The 20,247-nt window shown below is 46.3% G+C and overlaps 1 protein-coding gene across 6 annotated transcripts in view; it reads left to right on the forward strand.

Annotated features, from left to right (window-relative positions):
• The window catches only part of LOC118506803 (protein roadkill), a 69,106-nt gene that overhangs the window by 32,083 nt on the left and 16,776 nt on the right, over positions 1–20,247 (forward strand). For 2 of the 6 annotated variants that reach the window (XM_036044444.1, XM_036044447.1), the window contains exons 1-3: positions 12,848–13,052; positions 15,281–15,680; positions 15,813–15,966. In XM_036044444.1, coding sequence (XP_035900337.1) covers positions 15,637–15,680; positions 15,813–15,966 — 198 coding nt within the window. In that variant the 5' untranslated portion in view covers positions 12,848–13,052; positions 15,281–15,636. Of the gene's footprint in view, positions 1–4,599; positions 6,504–12,847; positions 13,053–15,280; positions 15,681–15,812; positions 15,967–20,247 lie in introns of those variants that run through there. The other 4 variants (XM_036044443.1, XM_036044446.1, XM_036044445.1 and 1 more) reach the window with 3 other exon arrangements.

Below are 20,247 nucleotides of genomic sequence, written 5' to 3' on the forward strand. Positions count from 1 at the left end.
AATAAGCACAGCTCAAGCAATCATCTGCCGGGCGGGCTGCGTAAGTGTGTCAAGCACATGCGATACGGAACGCGACCGCTCCTTCCAAAAAGGGCGTGAGAATCGACCGACCGTTTAAACCACCAGCATAATGTAATTTCTATGTTTCTCCCCTTTTGGGACAGTGAAATGATAGGCGGGTCAGAATATCTCTTTCCGATATAAAACATAGAGATATCACTTAAACACACTAATCGTTCCGTCTTTTACGACCACCGTAGTAGAATAATTAGCTTTCATTCCTTAAGTGTTATTTAGTTTGACAACCGTTTCAAAACAAGGCAGCATCAAACGAAACCCAACACAATCAATCGATCGATCGAATCGTCTAGCGCGGAAACGATTCGCGCCTGTGTCTTGTCGTCTTCGCGTTTGCAACCGGAGAGAGGCTCACGGGGAAAAGTAAACCAGAACGCAGCCTCCTCTCACGCCGCTCGAATCAATGAAACGGAACGATTCCTTTCTCTTGGCCGCACTCACACACACACACAGCACCGACTGGGCAAAGGAAAAGCGACCCGGTCGATCGCGATCATCTAAATAAAACGCCACAGCGATCGCGCTAATCTGCAACGACGACGGCGACGACGATCATCCTGGGTGTGTGTTGTCTGTTTGCCGGGTCACGATTTGAAAGTTACACCCGCGTATTACAATAGCGACAGTTGGCGTGGAAAGTGGAGAGTGGTAACAAAGGGGAAAACAGTACAACAAGGAAGTGAAAGAAAATCACCGGGCAGATCAAGGGTTAACAAATTGTTGATGACACAGTGCAGGGGTTCGATCCAGATGATGGAACTTTTTAATCGCCAAGAGGGAATATGGTCAAACCCATTGCCAAACCATTGTGTAACTTTGCAAACATATAATGGAATCTTGCATACAGTCAAGCAAGAATTGCAACACGGCTGTGGTACTTTGCAATCACCTGTGGCATTTCTGGCCAGTGTTGGGTTCAATCCAACTAACCTGGGAAGTTGGGATCCTCCGCCCAACTATTTACAATACGTAAACGGGTTTAACACAATTTTTTTTGGAAAATATGGATGGGATTTGAACTCCGGTCCTGCCGTATGAAGACCAGCGCCGATGTCGCCACTATCTCAGAGCCGCTCAATGCTCCCACGTGTGTCTCTTTAATTTAAATCTTTTCATGCATTTTTACTATAAAATGCACTCAATTGCTGTAAACCCTTTTATGCACCTTCACCTCTTCTGCCAACTAAATAAAACTATCCAACACTACCCATTATGGTCCAGCTAGAGGCGCTATAATCATACTAACTAACTGCCGGACAGTGATTACGCATCCCTCTCCGTTTATGGGCGATAGCTTAATGTGATAATAGAACACCTCGAAAACCTTCCTCTCTTCTTTTTTGGTTTCCTCGAACCAACCAAAAACGAATTTCACTTAACGCGCGACATCATTTCTTCATTATCGTTCATTAGAAGTCGACCCCGCGCAAGACAGCGCAACCGCAGGCGCGCGCGCGCACTGTTGACCTTAAATTTAAAGTTTTTCTTTTACGTGTTTTATTCTCTTGCCGCTTGCTTTCTTAATCAATTCGTTTGACCAGAGCTTCGTGCGAGTGGTCGGCGCCTTCATATCGTGCACCGCGCATATATGGGAAGCGAGTCGCCGAGAGTCTCTCGGTCGTCCCACACGTATGCAACCTCGTGGATCAATCGAAATGGACCAGCGGGTGTGTGTGTGCGTTGTTAACCAAGTAACAAACAATCTCCTCACAGCCCAACCGAACGAGATCCACACGGCCCAAAAGACGTTTGTTTTATCACTTCTATTAACGAAACTAGATCACCTACATAAACGGCGTGGCGTGTGTGCAACCGGGAGCGGACAGATGATAGTAGCAGATGAAAGCAAACGAGAAGAGAAAAATGTTTATCACGCACCTCGGCTCACCTCACCAACCCAAGAAATCGGTCACATTTGTGGGGTGTGCAGCAGCAGCACACACACACCACCCCCTGTTGTCACCAGGAACAACGAGCGCAAATAAATGTGCGCCATTTTCCACTCTCACACTCGATTTTTTTATTATCACACTCAAAACGATTGGCACACTCACACAAAATCTCCCCTTTTTTCGCTAACATTCCTTGCAAACACCCGCCCCAATGGTGTGTGTGTGTGTGTTTGTTGCGTTCCTGAAAACAGTGTGCCGAGATCTATTCGCACGTCACTAAGGCGAACGAGCATCCCCAATTGATAGCGTCCTCCGGATGGAATCTTAAACCGCACAAAAACGAGGTTGTGGCCGAATTTTCCGAAGGTCAAACGGGTGGTAGATCGAAAGTGCCCGCGTGTAAGAAGATTCGATATTACCGTGGTGTGGCCATAAACTTACTTGGGGGGGAGGGGAGTTGAGAAGGCCAGAGCGAATGGGAAAATAGGTCGCCCTGGGGAGGTGGAGAGTGGTGTGCTAATAAAAAGAGGAGAGATATTTTTCATCGTTAGGGAAAAAAGGCATGTGTACACATTTCCCGCTGCCTAACATCCATGCAGCAACGAACGATTGATCAATGTTTGTTTTTTTTTTTAAGTCTCGATCTGCATTCTTCGATCGAGCTAATGATGAAATTCTCTTTCTAAAGTTGCAATTTAACGGTTAAAAATTAGAAAGATTACTTGATCATTAAATTTCAACATTAAAACCACTCTTGGTTTTTTCAAAATGAACTCTAATTAATTTACTTTCTCTAATAGGCCGCATTTGTATTGATATTTTACTTTCATTCCCAATTACCACTGATAAAGAAACTTCGCCTTCGCCTATCAATTATCGGTCAGTTTCGATCAGCCTTTCATCTTCATCAGTTTTGCGTATGCTCGCCTCCACCGGAACTGTTTATTCACTTTCATCGTTACCATTGATCTTGCATCTCTCTGAATATCGCTTCCATGATGTTGCATATCTGAAGGCAAATACTTGGATGTATATTTTTTATTTGGGAACGTTTGAGCGATCTTCACACGTGATGAATGCGTCGAACCAGATAAACCATAATTTCTAACCTTCTTTTTTCTTTTCTCTCTTCTAGGTAAGGACATTGAAAGTTAAGGAATAAATAAGGAGAAGAGGTAAAATGTTGAAATCAGTGAGTAAAAGAATTTTAAACATTTTGTAACTGCAACGCGCCACCGTAGCATAATGATCGGCGTGCGCATCTGATAGTGACTGGTTTCGCTATCAACCGCTAGATGGCGCTATAGTGGTTAACTATTTTTTAATCTTCCGAAAGCGAACCGCAAACACAAATCCGTGTTCTTTAAAGCTTTAAACCGCTTTATAATTATATTTTGATTAAAATAATGCTTCCTAAAACTGATTCATTTCGATATAGATCGAAACGCCAATAATAATCTCCCTAAACTATTGGGCCCTCACTCACACTCACAATCAATGCCCCAGGAAATGAAATAACCTTTGCTCCTCTCGGGGCATTACTTTATCGCCCGATGGTTATATGTGCACCAGCCAACCGTCCGTTCCCAGAACCAGACAGCATAACATGCTTCGTTCTGGATGAAGCGAAAGGTATTGAGCTTGATTGGATCGTAAAACGCTTCTGCTCCATATCACAGCTCATGGCCAAAGCGTTCTTTACGCGTCCAGCGTTCCAGGTATGCTCTAGCGGCGGCCCGTCCGAGTTTTACTACCGTTTTCTTCTTCTCTTCTCGTTCGTCTATTGCTTCTCTTCTCGTTCGTCTGTCTAGCCGGAGGGGGCAACCTCTACCATCGGGCACCTAGAAGGATGCATTTCTGGCAATGTTTGTTCGCTGCTTCTAGAAACCCTGCCGGGACTTGTTGTCGTCGTCCCTACCGTTCTGGGGTCCATTCGAGGGTAATTTTGTGGTTTGCTTGTTTGGACGTCCCTGTTTTTTTTTTTTTGCCTGCCTGCCTGCCTGCGCGTTGTTGCTCATCCATTTATGATCCCTGTGTGTTGGCCTCAACAAAATCAGCAAGAACCAATCGTTCGGCCGGTTTCGCTAATGGGTTTTTTAGTGTGCGAACCCCTACGAACGGAGTTCTGCTGGTGAAGGTGAACGCTGGTGACCACCACCGGCCAGACAATTATACACATTCCAGCACTAATATGCATTCTCCGGAGCAAAGTCAAATTTCTTCCCTTCGCTTTCTGTGCGACTGCTCAAGGCTGCCTCGGCTGGCTCGTTGATGGACCTCCCTGGGCAAGATGTTGGTCGTTGCAAGCGAGCCCGAAACGTTTGAACCGAGCACACATGGTCCATTAGAAAAGGTGTCCCGGGAAAGTAGCGTAACAGACTCGGTCATCTCTTTCGAGACCTCCCGCGTTTCGTAGCGATGGCGTACGATCGAGTGAGAATGCGCGGGTGATCTTCGAGCTGAGTATGTATGAGCACATCATCTGTGGAAAGTTCTACACGAGTGTGAATGACGAGAAAGGGAAATCAAATTTCGATACAATGACTTTTAATTATAAATAGCTATTGTAAGAGTTCAGCTCATAGTAGAAATCCTGGACTTACTGTAATAAGAACGATCTAGGATCACTTATGGCCATTACACATTCAAGCTTGATACTGAGCTTTGGAGCAATACTTTGCCCTTTTAAAACACCTACGCTCCAAATTTGAGTTCAAAGACATGGAGGTGGTCGCCAAGTCCAAATTCTAGACAATCTTCCAAAAAAGTATCTGTGGTTAAATATTGTTGTTATTACGCACATAAATTATTTTGATTAAATAGGTGCGCTACCTCTCTTATTCTATTAGCACAAAACACTGCCAACCCCGAAAACTGTCCATTGAAAACATTTAATGCCTGCCGCCGTCCCACGGAGAGATACCTCCCCGAAGGTCTTCTTGCAAGGTTCCTGCTTGTCATATACACACAGGCCCTCGCAGCACAACACGCAGCGTGACCAAACACCGTAACGTACTCCGGCTTCAGCCAGAGTTGCTTTTCGAACGAGAATGGATAGAGCAATAGACAGAGACCGTACCGTTCGACATGTGTGATCGCCACCGTAGCAGCCGTATTGTATGTGCGTGCCGGCGGATCGCCCGCACGCCGTGTGTGGCATCTTGGGTGATCAGGTCTGAAAACCGAGACCGATGATCATGCATACCTAGAGCGCTCTTGTAGCGCGATCTTTCGGGGTTCCTTTTCCCTACTTCGCTGGACTATGGTGTCTTGCGTGCGGCAGAATTTGAAAGCGATCAATGTAAATTTGACTGGTTTTTTGTATCTTTTACGTATCATCGATTTCTGGTTTTTTGTACGTTCTGGGGAAGTAACATCGAGATCAGTTGCATAAATCATATTTTTACGAGTATAACGAGCACTTGGGCCAACTATCCCAACACCAACACCCAGCATCGAAGACTGTCAAAACGCAGCTAATTCTGTCATCCCCATTGTTCGAATCCATCTTTCTTCTATTTCCACTTTGTCCCTGTTCCATTCTGGCCTGACCCACCCCGTCTGCTGTCCTGCTCCGATGCCCCGATCCGCCCGGAAGATACACTTTCTTTGCCTGGGTTTTTTGTACTGTTTTGCTCTGCCGACGGTGATCCTTCGATCCTTTCGGGGCGAACGATCCTCGAGCATCTGCGCCCACTCGCAGTCGCGTCGTACCGTCTCGGCGTAAGGGAACCCCACAGAACCGTGCGTCCGATGCATCGCCGATGCATGCAGTTTTCGTACGTGAAGCTCGTCCCGCGTTTGGCACGATAAGCGTGAATGCGTGCTGCAATCGTGGTTTGTGTACACTGCCAGTAGTGACGCGCTGCTTCTGTCTGTGCGTCAAGTCTGTTCGGATCTTCCGCGTTCACGGCGAAAGACACGTACGCGGGGTTTTTTCGCAAAAATAGTGCAAACAGCTCGTTAGGTGTGTGGTGTCAGTTTTCTTGTATCGTGGCTGGTGCGTCTGGTGGTGTACTGGTGCTACTGCAAAGCGTATCCTAAAACCTCGGTCGACGGGGTACGTGACCGTTTGGCGTGTTGCTGAAGAGGCCACCGTTTTCTTTAGTGCTTTTTTTTATTGTGTTACCAGAAGCCTTCAAGTACTCCCAAAATAGTGTGCTTTTTGTCTGACACGTGGAGAATGCGGGCTCAGTAAGACTCGGCCCCGCGAACTGCAGCCGAGTACTGCAAATCCAAAACAACAGCTCGTGAAACCATACAATAACAAAAAAAAACCTGTGGGAAAAAGGAAAAAACAACCATGACGACGACGGTGTGCTGCCAGAGGCCAACAGAGTGAGCAGAACAACAAACAAAAATTTATGTGTGCCACACCAAGCTGCCAAAAGACAGTCAACAATTCACGGTGGCAAGGATCCGATTTCATCAACAGTTGTTGGTAGCACAACTTTTTCTTCCACCTCCCCCAGTGCTCGCGATACCGATGGCCGAGGTGCAGGCAATGGATTTTTTGCTAGTGCATCCATTCAGGTAAATTTCTTTCCGGTTTTTGTACCCATTTTTTCTTCAAGGCGTCTTTGCTCAATATATGTGAAAATGCTTCAAAAACATCATAAAACCTAATCAAACAGGAAGAGAGCATAAAGTTATCGTAGGTCTCTTACTGTAGACGAATATTCTCGATCACATCCTGCACATCTCAGACTCTCCCTAAATCCATCAGTTTCGACAAACGTCCCTGTTTAGGGAAATGGACAATGAAATACCGATAATCTGCAGCCGCTTGAGAGTTTCCCGATGCATCTCACACAAAGAAATCACACCCGGGTCCACGGGTTTCGGACGAAGAACGATCTTAATCCATTTTGTGAATAGTCGCTGAAATGTGATTCATTTTCTTCCTGGAAGCCCCCTGGAACAGTAGCAGTAGCGCTCGTTAGCTCGCCATCAAAACATGCCTAAGAGCAATAGGGATTAAATGCAACCTCCTGTGTGGTTGGTTGCATTGCCAAAATGTACGCGACCCTCCAGCTTGCCCTTTTGGCCCTTTGCTTTTGTTCTGTTGCATAGAGGACGGGCGGGTGGACGAACGGGCAGGACATTAATCCATTTCATGCTGTGTCCCGCATATGCTGGATGCTGATGCTATGCAGCATGTTCACACATGTTGAGTTTAGGCCAGGTGCGAACAATTTTTGGTTTCCCCGTTTTCTCTTTTGACATGCGTCGAGCAGTGGCCATTCGTTGTCAGTTGGTGGTGAGGTACATTGTGATAGGATTGCCGTTTTCATCGGATCTGTCCATGTCCAGAAATTGCTGTTTTCTATCAACTTATCAACTTTAGATTGATTGGAAAATATGTTTTGTTTATTATGTTATAATACTTTCAAGCGTATATTTCAAACGTTCTTTCAGTGGTCCTTCTCGTATGATGGAAATCTTCGTCCAAGAAGGGTTTCTTCCTTCAAAGGTACCTCGTTGTTATTAGAGACCTCGCAGTCATCCAAGCTTTATGAACCAATTCAACACTCCTCTACCAAGAGTTCTCGTCGTCCAAGGGACTACCGAGAGACTTCGTACTCTAAGAGGACTCAGCTCGTTGATAGCCTCGCTGTCGAATAGTTAGAGATCTCGGAGCTGAAGAAGTATTTTTGCCAAGAGACGTCGTTGTCAAAGGGGCCTCCTCGTCCAAGGGAGATCTCATCTACTAACAGAATTTATCTTAAAAAGGTCCTCATTGTGTAAGGATTCTTGTTGTGGACGGAGCCCATAGGCTACCGAGAACCAAGCTCCGAGTTTTACATACCATCGGTCGTCACTGCGTTCTATAAAAATGCCAGATCCCGGTCCTCCTTGTCTATTCAACCACCGGACTTGATTTTACGTTTTAAACATATTGCCATCCTATTCAAACAGATAATCCTGTTGTATCATGCTTTAACACCTATACAGCATGAAACGGCTTCGTAAATAGAAACTGTCGTTAAAATGCGTTCCTCAATGTTTGTCCCTCGGGCTGACACTTTCGTAGGACGCAAAAACATTCCCCCCGCAATAAAGTAAGGGTTATGGTCGGGATGTTCAGGAATCGAAAGCCCATTTTCATCCTTTTACAATAGAAACGCACCCTTTTTTTTATTTGCGGCTCCGACAGAAACCACCCCGGAGTCGACCTGCAAACGCGATCCCTAACGACAGCCTAAAACCACCGTTTATGCTTGCTGCTGCTTCCCTCACAGTCGGCAGCAGCTTCTTCTCCTTCTTCTTTCTCTTTGACCCCAGGCGACACACAGAGATATTGGTGTATTATGAGGGTAGTATAGTGCCAATCGAGGCGATCCGAGGGTGATGATGATGAACGCGTTGCTTTTCGTTCGCCGTTGACGGATGGAAAGCTGATATTTCCCACGCACTGCTGAAACGCATCCATGCAACGAGGACAACGCTTGGTATTGTTTCACGTCGCCAAGAGCCAAGAGCACATGGCATCAGGGGAATGGTGGTGGTGGTGGTTATGTGTGTTTGCCTTTCTCGTGCTTTTCCTCCCCTCGTCCCCATCCTCTCGTACATGCACAAATCGAGAGGGCGAGAATCGGCTCATGGCAATCGCATCAATGCAGAAGCGCCTTTAAGAAGAACAGTTTTGGATGGGTTCTCCCCCCCCCCCCCCCCCCAACGGGCCTCTTATACACCACAAAGAAAACGGATCAAAAGTTGACTACGCTTCTCCCTTTTTTGGGTTCAAAATAATTTGCAAATCACAATTTACCCTCCATAAACCTGTCAGCGCTGTTATTTCTTTACGGAGTAATCTCTTGCTCGGATGCAATCCTAGAGTGACAATATACATTCTTCCCGCTTCGCCATTGTTGTTGTCAGCATCGTCTTTTAGAGGGTGATTAATAATAACCCTCACTGGCCGAGCTGTGGTTATCAAACTCAATCGTCACGGGTTCTCAGCAGGGAAGCGGAGATTTAAAAGTGAAAATAAATGATTAAGAACTGAACTTGGCAACAGCTGTTTAAAATCGACCAAACTAGTTGTTTAATGATGCATATCAGGGAACTACATAAATTTACCACTCAAAGGACTTTTGACATGCAGAGGAGACATGTACGTCATGTCTTAATCACGCGCTCGCGCTCTAGTGCTCTCACAAGAGTTTTTTTTTTTTCGGAGATTCAAATCGAAATTCCGCCAACATTTTGATAAGCAGAAATGTTTGTCGCCGACTATTTGCGCTACATTGATTTGGAAGAAATTTGATAACTCATCGCTCCCTTTTTTCCTCGCGATACGATACTATATTTTTCACAAAGAAAAACATCTTCATGGACCTTGCCAGAAATGTCGGACTTTTTTTATCTTCTCCACAAAATCCCGGCCAAAAAGATAGCCAAATTTGAGGAATGAAACTGTTGCCGAAGGTCACCGTGTAAAAAAGTAGATAATGAATTTATAAGGATTTTGGGAGAAGATGATGAACTTGCGCAGCGCGAAGCAATTAAAACACTTCTATCAAATCGGTCCTTCTATTCAGCTTAGGAGCTCTATTCGACTATAGAGTTCCTTGTAAAAACTGAAAAACATGGATGCATTACTGTTGCTTTGCTGTATTATGTCTTAATGGCCTATATAAACCTGTCAAACAATTGTACCTCTATTGTACGTACGTGTTTTGATAGCCTTACTGGAACTCTGCGGAGGCACCCGGTTCGCTGCCATGCTAGGTGTGACGCACAGAAGACGAGACAGGCGGTGGTGCGTAGAATACATTTCGCGCGTCTCACCATTGGCCGCCGTCACTGCAGCGTTTTTGGGGTCCGCGCACGGCGTCCTTCGATCCGTTTGTTGTCCTCTCGACCTCGCGAAGAACCTGCCACCATCATCCCCATCGTCGTCACCGGCCGTCTTCAGGTCTCCAGGTTTGTGTCTCGCAGTGCGTATTAGACACGATTGTTGTTGCAGAGAACCACGGCAAGTTTCATCAACAGTGGCAGCAGCAGCAGCAGGCACAGTGATAAACGAAACGGAGATGACCGTGAGTGCGCCACATGCATGTACCAAAACGCACGGTCTCGTACATGTGCTATCTATCATCCACCAGCGGGAAAGAAAAATGTATTTCAGTCTGTTTGTCTTCTTTAAACGGTCGAAGAAGCAGCGAGCTCCTATTTGTGTGTCTGCCATGCCGCGGTGTTGTTGAGAACTCGCTTATTCGTGTTGCTGCTCCAAAGCACCGAATTTGATCCTTGAAGGTCGTCTCGGTGCTGGTTGTGTCGGACGGGGTAGCGTTGATAGCTAGGAAGGGAGGGAGGTTGCTGAAGATGAGAACTCGCGCCGCCGCCACCGCCGCCATATTGTCGTCCGGATAGGCGACGGAACCGGGGGTGTGTCTTATCAATTGGTTGGATTTTCGCACTCGCATTCATCACTCGTTTCGAGGGCTTTGGCTTCGGAAGCACTTACAGCGGGTTTATGGGCAAACAAGGCAAACATTCAAGGCTTTCAAGGCCTCTGATCCAATTTCATCTGCATATTCGTGTTTCATAACGTGTCCGGATAATCCCCCCCCCCCCCCCCTCGCGTGTTACCATCTGACCGAAAACACTGACCGGGTCTGATTAATCAAATGAAATCCCCCGACGCAAATCGTCAGGTTCCTTTTCGCGGTTTGGGATAGATTGCGGACGATGCGATTTTTGGAAAAGAGGAAACGCAAAGAAGTGGCTCATGATGTCAGCTTTGGTGCGTCGGACTATACTCCTCTCCCGTTGTCCATGCATGCGCCCCAACCGTTTCGCACGGGTCGTTCGTTCGCTGCCCTTATCCCCAAGGTTCGCCGTTCGCTGACACTTCCAACGTCATCGCCATGCCAACCGCGGCAGGCAGGGCAACCTTCGCGATCCACTTGTTAGCAGCCCGCACTGGTACTCTTCGTGCTCTTCACGCTTTGCCGTACGCCTCACTCACTCACTCGCCGCACGCGCGTATCATTCTCTCTCACGCAACAGCGTTTGGCTTTTCGAAGAGCGCGATCGCATTTTCCAAGGTGCGTGCTCTCTCTTTCTCGCTCGCTCGTGTTCTCGTTGACTTCCGTCCTTCAACGTTACGGTTCCGCACTGGCTCTCGCTCACACACCGCGGGCGAGTGTGTGTGCGCTATCTCGCTCGTCGTTCGAGTGGTTCACTCTCCGCTGTTGCGTGCGCGAACGAGATGCAATGAAACGTACGGCAACGTATGTATGCGCGCTGCTCGTCTGACGTTTGGCATGGTAATTGAACAGAATTTACAACATTGACCTCTCCCTGCTTCAGAGACACGGGACCAGAAGCGCGGTGTTCTGCTCTTTTTTTTTTGTTTGCTCAATGGAACAACAATCAAATCGGACGCTATTTACTGTTCTTTACAAGGTTTTGGTTGACAATCGATCGGTTTTCCAAGTACCAAACCCGGTCAATCATTAACACGGGACGCGAGGGGCACCATCATCGTCAATGGTTTTTTTTCTCTGTTGTTCAGTGCCGTTATGAACTTTTTGGAGATCATCATCATTCTTCTCTCTCTCTCGCTCTCTCACTTGTGTCAGTTTATGTTGCGTTACTGAATGACCTTAGAACAATAAGGGGGGTAAGGTATCCAAACATACTACCATTATTGCTCCAACACACACACACACACGCACACGGTATCCGATCAAGTGGTTCCACAAGAGTGCGGGTGACACTTTGAATTGTGGAGCCTGTTCCTGTGTGAACCTCCCCCCGGGGTAGTGTATCGGAAAGTTATTAGAATGTAATTTACGCATGTAGATAACTGGCGGGAGAGATACAGAGCGGGGTAGATGTGGGCAATGTGGAACATCGTTTGATTTAGTGGCCGTCTGATACCACCGTGACCGTTAACTGGCTTATGGGGACGTGTGTCGTAAGCCAAGGTCACGCCGTAACCGTTTGCCTTGAAATGTCGTGGGTTCGTGGGATAAGGACACTCATACACATAACGACAGGTCAATGGCACTTGGCACTACCAGCTCTAGACCATGTTTAGTTGGTCCTAAGACAAACAAAATGTCACCAACCAAAATTTAATTTATGTACAAATTTTGATAAGAAAAATTCTAGTTTATCGAAACCAGACCGTTGTCAGCAAAAAAGGGCATTAACAGCTGCAGCTCTTCACAGTTCCATTTCTTTGTGCGATTCGAGAAGTGCACACTGGTAGCTGAAGGATTCTCTACCATCCAAAAAATTGCAGACATTCTCCTGCCAAGCAAAAGAAACTTGCCCTCTTTGTCGAATGCTTGTTCTCCTCGAAATAAAGTAAGTTAGAAGAGACAAACAAATCGAATCACAAAAAACGCTAACCAAAATGCCAGTTGACAGCAGTTCAACGTGCGCCACGACATTCGCGTAGCTCGAACGAAATGGCCCCCGCACGAGATGGCAACACTGCGGAACAACAGATGAGTCTCGGCGAGAGTTCAAGAGCGCACAAACCGCACACGAACACACACACAACCACGCCGCCCATGGTAGGCGCGCACGTGAAGGAACGAGCGGGAAGGCAACATGCATACGCTCCTGCCCGTGCGCTATAGTGATAACACAGCGATGGAGGAGCAATAATACTAGTGGAGGTAGTAGTAATCGTACGTAGTAAAACGCGTGGAATTTCGATCAGCAAACGGTGATAGAACACAGAACGTTGCTGTGTTGCTGTGTGTCGTTTCGGTTCGAATAAAACTCGCTCACTCGGCAGCAGTTCGCGCTCTCTCTTTCTCTCTCCCTCTGTCTCTCTCGACAAGCGTGCGCACTGGCTCGCTCGCTCGCTCCTGTAGCGGATAGGTCTGGGAGCACGTTCGCTGGCGCTCGGTTCTCATTCGCCAAGTGTTAACGAGCGTGTGCGTATCGCTTCCGAGACGACGGTCAGTGGCTGTGCGACTTGTCCGCCTGTCCCGTGTGTGTGTCCGCATTCTCGTTCGGGGTTTCGGTGCCGTTTTTGTTTCCCGTCACCATTCCGCATTCCTCCTTTTCGCGTGCGCGTGTGGCTGTGTGTGTGTATGTGTGCAGTTAAAGGTGCTTTTTATATTTCTAATTTACTGTGCAAAGCGTGGTTCCTTCATACGTAATCCGTGCGATAAATTCGTCCTTTAAGTGAAGAGTAGAAATACAGTAGAACAACGAGAAGAGGAATGGTGGAGTACGACACGGTGCTCAGTGTGTGGGAAGAGAGCAGTGGCTGAATGTGTGTGTGCATCCCGCTCTAACGCATACGTATGAAACGGCGTGGAACACCGATGATAGTACTGCTTTGTTGGATAATCCAGTGATTAAGAAACGTGCAAGAAATGAAGCAAACAAAAGATAATGCATTTCGTTTATCCACATTTTTCTCGAAGCTATGAAAAATGGGTTTCCGTCCTCGGGGTGTGTGAGTGCGTCCTGGTTGCAATTTGACATCGATAGAAACCCCATTTTGTGGGTTACATCGCCCTCTTGAAAAGTCAGTGATGGTGTGATGTGTTTATAGAAGCAGGATGATTGTGTTTCCTCGACTGGCTGTGCATGTGTGTGTGTGTGTGCGTGCGTGTACGTTCTGAAAACCCGTGGTGCAAATTTAGCTTTCTCCCGTTTTTTAAGGACTCGCGACACAATGGTGGTTGTGTTCTCCCCATTTTTGGCTGCTCGCTTTTACAAAGCAAATCGACAGTTTTCCCCTAGTTTTGCAACAGTGTGTGGAATTGAAATGTTCCTGCTCTCGCTCTCTCTCATACACGCACACTGTTATGTTCTCTCACTTGCTCCAATGCACTGTCTCTTTCTGGCTACCAATAAGATTGTGTAGTTTCTTCTCTTTCTTGCTTCATCGTTTGCTTTCTCTCTTTCGATTGGGAACGTCAAATGGAACAGAGCAAAATCCAAGTTGACAGCGATTGTGTGAGTTGTGCTGAATTCTTTGTACAAATTAGTTGAACCTTGAAATGTGTCTTAAATGCACTTACAGTGGAAAAACATATTATCACATAATAAGTAACATACGATAGGAAAACGTCCCCGAGGAAGAGTGTGAGAGTAAGAGATAGAGAGAAAGAAAGCAATCGTTCTTGGACTTTCTTTCTATTCCGGTCTACCTTTCTCGCTCTTCACTCAGGGCAGAGTTCGTGACTTTTCGTCAGAATAAAGACGTTTGTTACATCCGTCCATTGGTTTTTAATTCATTGGCGTACATTCATTTAGAGTAGAGTATTTTGTTGCCCTAAAAGTGTCCGTGTGTAAAAAGAAAGTTACTCATCCTATCTAGGGTGATTAATAGCCAAAGAGAAAGAGAGAGAGAGGGAGAAGGAGACGGATAAAACGAGTGAGAAAGCAGACAAATGAGACTAAGGTGAAAAATTCGCATCTAAATTTGCCACTGCTTCAATAACATCATCGTCAACATTGATTTGGACGGCTGACACCATGGGTCAACGGAAAGGGCAAACAGTATTTGCGAAGTGCTTCTAATGGTACTAACGCTCGTACGTTGCTTTTGAAGCATTGTATAACTGAGCTCTACTGTAAAAGATGATTCAAAGACAACTAAACAGAGACTTGAACATATTTTTAAAATGGTCTCAACTAAAGGGAACACCCCATCAAGAATCCCATCGTGCTTGAAAGAGAAATCCAGACGAAGTAAATGAAGGAAGAACATGGTGATATAGTGGTAGCAGACGTGTGACGTGTTTGCGTGTGTGTGTGTGCATAGAGAAATGTTCCAAATTTCGGAATGGCATGCTTTTGTCCCAGCAAGGAGTGTGGTGTGTAATACCTTCGTGGTTATTATTGATAGCTTCCAAGGCTTTTCCACACATTTCCACACGCCAGACACGTGCGTTAAGATGTGTGCGTGTAATGTCACACACACACCGCATGGATGGGGTATGATCGGAAACAATTGAAATCAGTTGAAGAAGCTGTTAGTCATGCGGATTGTATATTGTTGTGTTTGTGTGTGCGACGAGTGGACGTGAAACACAGTTGTAAAATCGTTTAAGAAAAATCGGTAGAAACATATCCTGTGGGCATAACATATGCGCATCCTTCGTGTTTGGATGTGTAGTTGGTGTGTGTGCGTACGTGCTTCGAAGGACACGTGAATACGAGTGTATTTGTAGTTGTCGTACCCGCAAATAGGGTTACTTTGTTACAAAACCAGGTGCCGCTTTTATGTGTTGCCTTGTTTTAAAATCTTGCGATTATGACAAAGCAACCATTTGCCAACTGATTTTACCCCATTGTTTTGTATCCTTTTTTTCTCCTAGTGCTTCGCTGATTTACTTCGATAAAGATTGCCCGCTTGAAATGTCGTTGGATAGCTAGCGGTTCTATCCAAGGTTTGATCCGTGGGTGCCAGTGATTACGTTCGGATTTTTGCTGTGTATACGAAATTGTGTCCTGATTCCAGCATCAAATATCCTTAAGCAATTAAGCTGAATTTAGACTAGGAAGTAGTGGTTGTGTGTAATAAGGAAACAGAAAAGAAAAGAAAAACAAGTGGAACCCTTGGAAACGCGACCAACAGCAACCCCTACGCTTTAGTGCATTTTAAGTGCGAAGGGAATTTTCACATGTCGGGTTCGATTCCGGTTCCGGTGGTGTTCCTTGCGTCGCTGGTCAGATGACTTCCGAGGAGACGAACTGGCTTAGCTATTACACTGTGAGGTACACTAGCATCGTTCCTTGCCACTTTTACATTTTCAGCATTTCGAAGTGTCGTTTAAAAGATTTGTTGAAAATCGATGCCTACTAGATGGTTTTATTTAATTCTCGATTTTTGTTTTTCCCTCATTCCAGATTGCCGGTAGTTAGTGACTGTCCGGCAGGTCAAACTGCTAGAGTTACATCGAACCTGCACTCGTCCAGTAGCACCATGGCAAACAGTAGGGTGCCCTCGCCCCCGCTGCCGGAAGTCAACACGCCGGTGGCGGAAAACTGGTGTTACACTCAGGTTAGTTCCCTATGTACCTTCCACCAAAAACGAACATTGTATACTTTTTATGGCTCCTTCTCTCTTCGTTTCCATCAGTCCATCTAAAAATTGTAAAGACTTCAATTTGCATATTTGTATTACTTTGTCTTATAAGAATCCTCAAGCAAAAGGAATCATTCATTTTGCCCACTTTGATAGTGATTCTCGCACACCACCTTGAGCGATAGCATATACTCTCCAGCAGTCGGGGCGCACACCGAATGCTCTAACCTTCTCTCAAGCAGAACGTTCAACTTCGGTGTGCGGAAGGACCCTGAAAAAGCATTACTACGGCACATCGTCGTCCGTGTAGTTTTTCAAACCTTGTAAAACTGCGGACGAAGGCGACTGGAAGATAAAGAGAAGGCACTCTCAGCCACAGAATCGTTTAGCCACGAGTTCCACCTTGTACGCTGCTCGATATCTAATGTAACCTTTAAAACTGTATTGATCAGAATATTTGAAGGGATATCGGAAGCTTTTACATAATTATTTAGTGTTCCGCTTTGATGAGAGTCTTTATTTGATTTCGTATTTGGTTATCAAAGAATAGAGCTCCATTCACCCATTTTTTTGGTTTTTAACTCTGTCCCACCAATGATCTTATTCTGAAGGGAGAACCCTCTACTCAATCCCTTACACGAACAATGACCCCAACGAGCAATCCGACAACGACCGTCCGACTGATCAGTGACAGAGGGGTGCCGGCTAGCATAAATGATGGTGTGTACTTCCACATAAAACACACACTCACATTCGTCCGTTGGAAACAGTGGTTGTTGTGCTTGAGGCCCCCCCTAGACGTGATGTGTCTTTTTTTATTTGGTCGTCGCATCGTTCTGTGGTGTGTCCCTCGTTCATCTATGTTTACTTCAATAAATATTCTGACACTGGCAACTGGAAACATAACGCGTTCATAACGCTGTTGATAACTTCCTATTTTATACTGAACAATTTCTGCTGGGTTAGCTGGGTTTCGCAGTAGACATTAAACCCCGGCATAATGATGATTTCCATACCCACTCACTGCGTTTGCTTGCAGTGTAATACGTTGTGGCCGTTAGAGAAGTTCGAACGTATTGGAACGGTGAAGAGAAAGTAACTGAAAGTGGGAAATTTCTCTCGGTTGGGGGGGTCTCTGGCGCGATAAATATAAGCATAAGTGTTTGGTTTGATAGTGCCTGTCTGGCTGCCTTCATCTGCCCCAAATCGATCGTCGCGTGTGTTTGGTATAGTTTAGTCGGTTCTATTTGTAGAGCAGATATATATGTGTGTGGTACACAGACATAAGACGGACCCCCCCGTTTTTGTGAAGTTCTTGGGGGGGGAATCCGAGTCGTTCGTCCAGAGCACACATGATGTGGAAAGAGGCAGCTCGAAACGCACAGCTCGAGAACGAACGATCGGTGAGAATGATGAGGTGTGCGTGTGTTAGTTGCCGCTGCCTCATATCATACCGGTTGGCCATTTTTTCTATCCCTTTCCGAAGCATAAGCCTCGGCCTCTTCTGGTCCGCCCGACAACATACTCTGCCAACGAGACTCCCATTAGCTTTTCCCGGCTGGATGCCGCCGTCTCGTTTTGAATCGCTTCGATGGACTCTCTGATGGTTGTGTCCTTCTCCCATGTTGCGCCTGGCATTATTGTATGTATGTTTGCCCCTTCGGTTGGTTTGTTCCGACTGTAGCGGAGGTCGTTCTGTGTGTGCTGCCTGTCTGCTTGCTTGGTACGTGACGCATGATGAGTTCGTCGTCCCAATGTGTAAGCCCAAGTTCTCGTACCACCATTTCCCCCGGGATAGGTAGGATCATCCATCGATTTCACTTTATGCGGTTCCGCTCTTGTCGAAATACGAAGAGAGGAGCAAAGCAAGCGAAAAACGGTACAGAATAAAAAGCGATTTTCGTTTTCCCGCTTTTGTATTCTGTCCCGGGTTGTGTTCCGACACATCACCTGGCCTGGCTGGCTGCTGTTGTTGATGGGAGAGAGCGAGCTAGTGGTGTTTGCGAGGTCCCCGATGTGCCTGCTGCGTGCGCGCGCCCTTCAACCGGCCAACTAACTATAGAACCGGCCAGCACACGCACCACACTCCTCTTGCAATACTGGTTCACCTTTCCTTATAGCTCTCCGTTCGCGGTCGCAGGGAAGTCGTCGACTGCTGCAGCATTCGCTCTCAAGGTAATTCGTTGAACTGCTGCCGCTGCTGTTCCCGGTCTGTTCGCTGGCTGGGTAGTCCACGAAACGCACGGGTACTTGTGCTGAGTTCCCGAGCGAATGATCTCCCCGATCCCGATTTTGCTTGCAGTTAGCATATGCGTCAGGCAACACTGCTGCGTGTTCGTCTATCACGGCACTCTGATCATGTACCGGGTTGTTATGCGTAATCTAATTGCAAGTAGTTTTAACTGAGCACCCTTTGTTTGGATGCCCTTGCGAATGCTGCTTCAGATGAGTTATTCATATTCATCCACTCTCTTCACTTCACTTCCTATGCTTGCTCTAACGCTTTCACAGTATTCATGGTATGGGAACAAAAACCCGCTTCAGAAGGATAAGACCGAGCGAGAGAGAGATTTCTTCTTCAAATGTGGCTGATGTTGCCTCGGAGTTGAAAGAAAATCCCGAATAGAATGTAACAACCGAGATAATTGAGTTTGCGGCTCTCTTGTTGTTGCTGTGCTTTGGTGGTGCTGCGTTGGGGCCATCAAAGAACGCAGAAAACGTGTGGGACTTGTGTTACCTCCCGTGTTTGCCTGTTTGCTTGCTTGGAGAAGAGCGAACACACAGGGATGAAAGCGCGTCTTCACAGTCCCAGTAGTGAGCTGCTTCGGTCCGTGTGAGGTACGTTAATGTGCCTCCTATACCGCGCCAGGCTGCTGCCATATGCCCGTCTATACTTGCCGAGGAAGATCGCGCTCGACACTTTCAAGGCCGAGAGGTTCTTGAACCAAAACGCTTCCACAGAGCCCGCCGGTTCAAACTCTACCCGTGCTGCTTGATGCGTTGGGCTGTCTTCGTCCGCTGTCTGGCTGGCTGTGGCCGGTGGCTTGGGCGATTGTGAGTCCCATATTCAGAACGCAGAATTCCCAGACACTAGATGAAATTTGAGTTTGCTTTAGCACATAAATTCGACTTCAGTCAGGTGTCATTTCAAGGTTTTTTTTGTTATATTCGCCTGTTGTTTGTTCTAATCCGGAAAGTAATATGAAAATTTCATTAGAAAAACTGAGTTGAATCACATTTGGTGATTCTATCAGTCCAACTGCAATCTTGCAAAAAGTTGTAATACAACGAAATGTATCATTCTTCAAGCTAGAGCACTTCCGACTTGGGAGCACAATTCGTGTGGCTGTGTAAGAGGCAACTGTCGTCGTCGACATCCATCTTCACAGCTCCGTGATTGATTAGCGATTCGATGATAATGTCGTTTTATTATTTCGAGGGTTTTTTCCCATCCGTTTGCCAAATTTGACCTTCATTAAAAAACGATTAGAGCCCCGCAAAGCATACCCGCGGATAACGCGCGCGCGCGCGTCCTTCGAGGTGAGCAGGGTCGAGAGTATCGAACTGATTGTATTTTGTCTCCTTTGAAACGTTTCATAATGTTTATGGTTTATACGGTCGGGAGTGTGTTTGCTCCAGCATTAAGAAACTAATTTATTGCTCTTCAGATAACTTAACTCTCTGTGCTTGTAACGTATTCTTGAAAGTAATGCTTCCCCTAGTATGTATTTGCAATTGGTCGTGTTGCTGTGTTGTACCTGTTACGAAGAGGAAGCATAGTTTCAAGTACGGTTACAAGCTACCCTTGACTCTCGGTGGCGTACGACATCTCCAGACGCGAAGGACAAATTCGATTTCCAATTGCAATCATGCATTTGTCCTTTGCGTATCCTTGTCTCACTTGTCCGCTGGCTGAGCGCGCGGTGCAATTTTTCTGAAATGGTGGTGGTCGCTCTCTTTTTTCCTTCTTCTTTTCAATGCTGGTGACCCTCGTTCACCTGCGGCGTCCGCGCTTGAAGGTGACCACTTACTTACGCCAATATGTTGCAGACTACGGTGTGACCTGTCTTGTCTGTCGGTGGCTCACAGTTACAGTTTCCGTCTATTTATTACTATTACTATCTGGCAAATTCGAGAGCTTCCTAATGCTAATGTAAAAGAACCAAGGATTTGCCAAAAAACAAGGTGCCTTTCGACGACGAACGGCGATGAATTATGTGTGACCAAAGTGCCCTTCAACGACGACGAAACAAACGC

This window comes from Anopheles stephensi, chromosome 2 (assembly GCF_013141755.1).
Source record: "Anopheles stephensi strain Indian chromosome 2, UCI_ANSTEP_V1.0, whole genome shotgun sequence".
Classification (NCBI taxonomy): domain Eukaryota; kingdom Metazoa; phylum Arthropoda; class Insecta; order Diptera; family Culicidae; genus Anopheles; species Anopheles stephensi.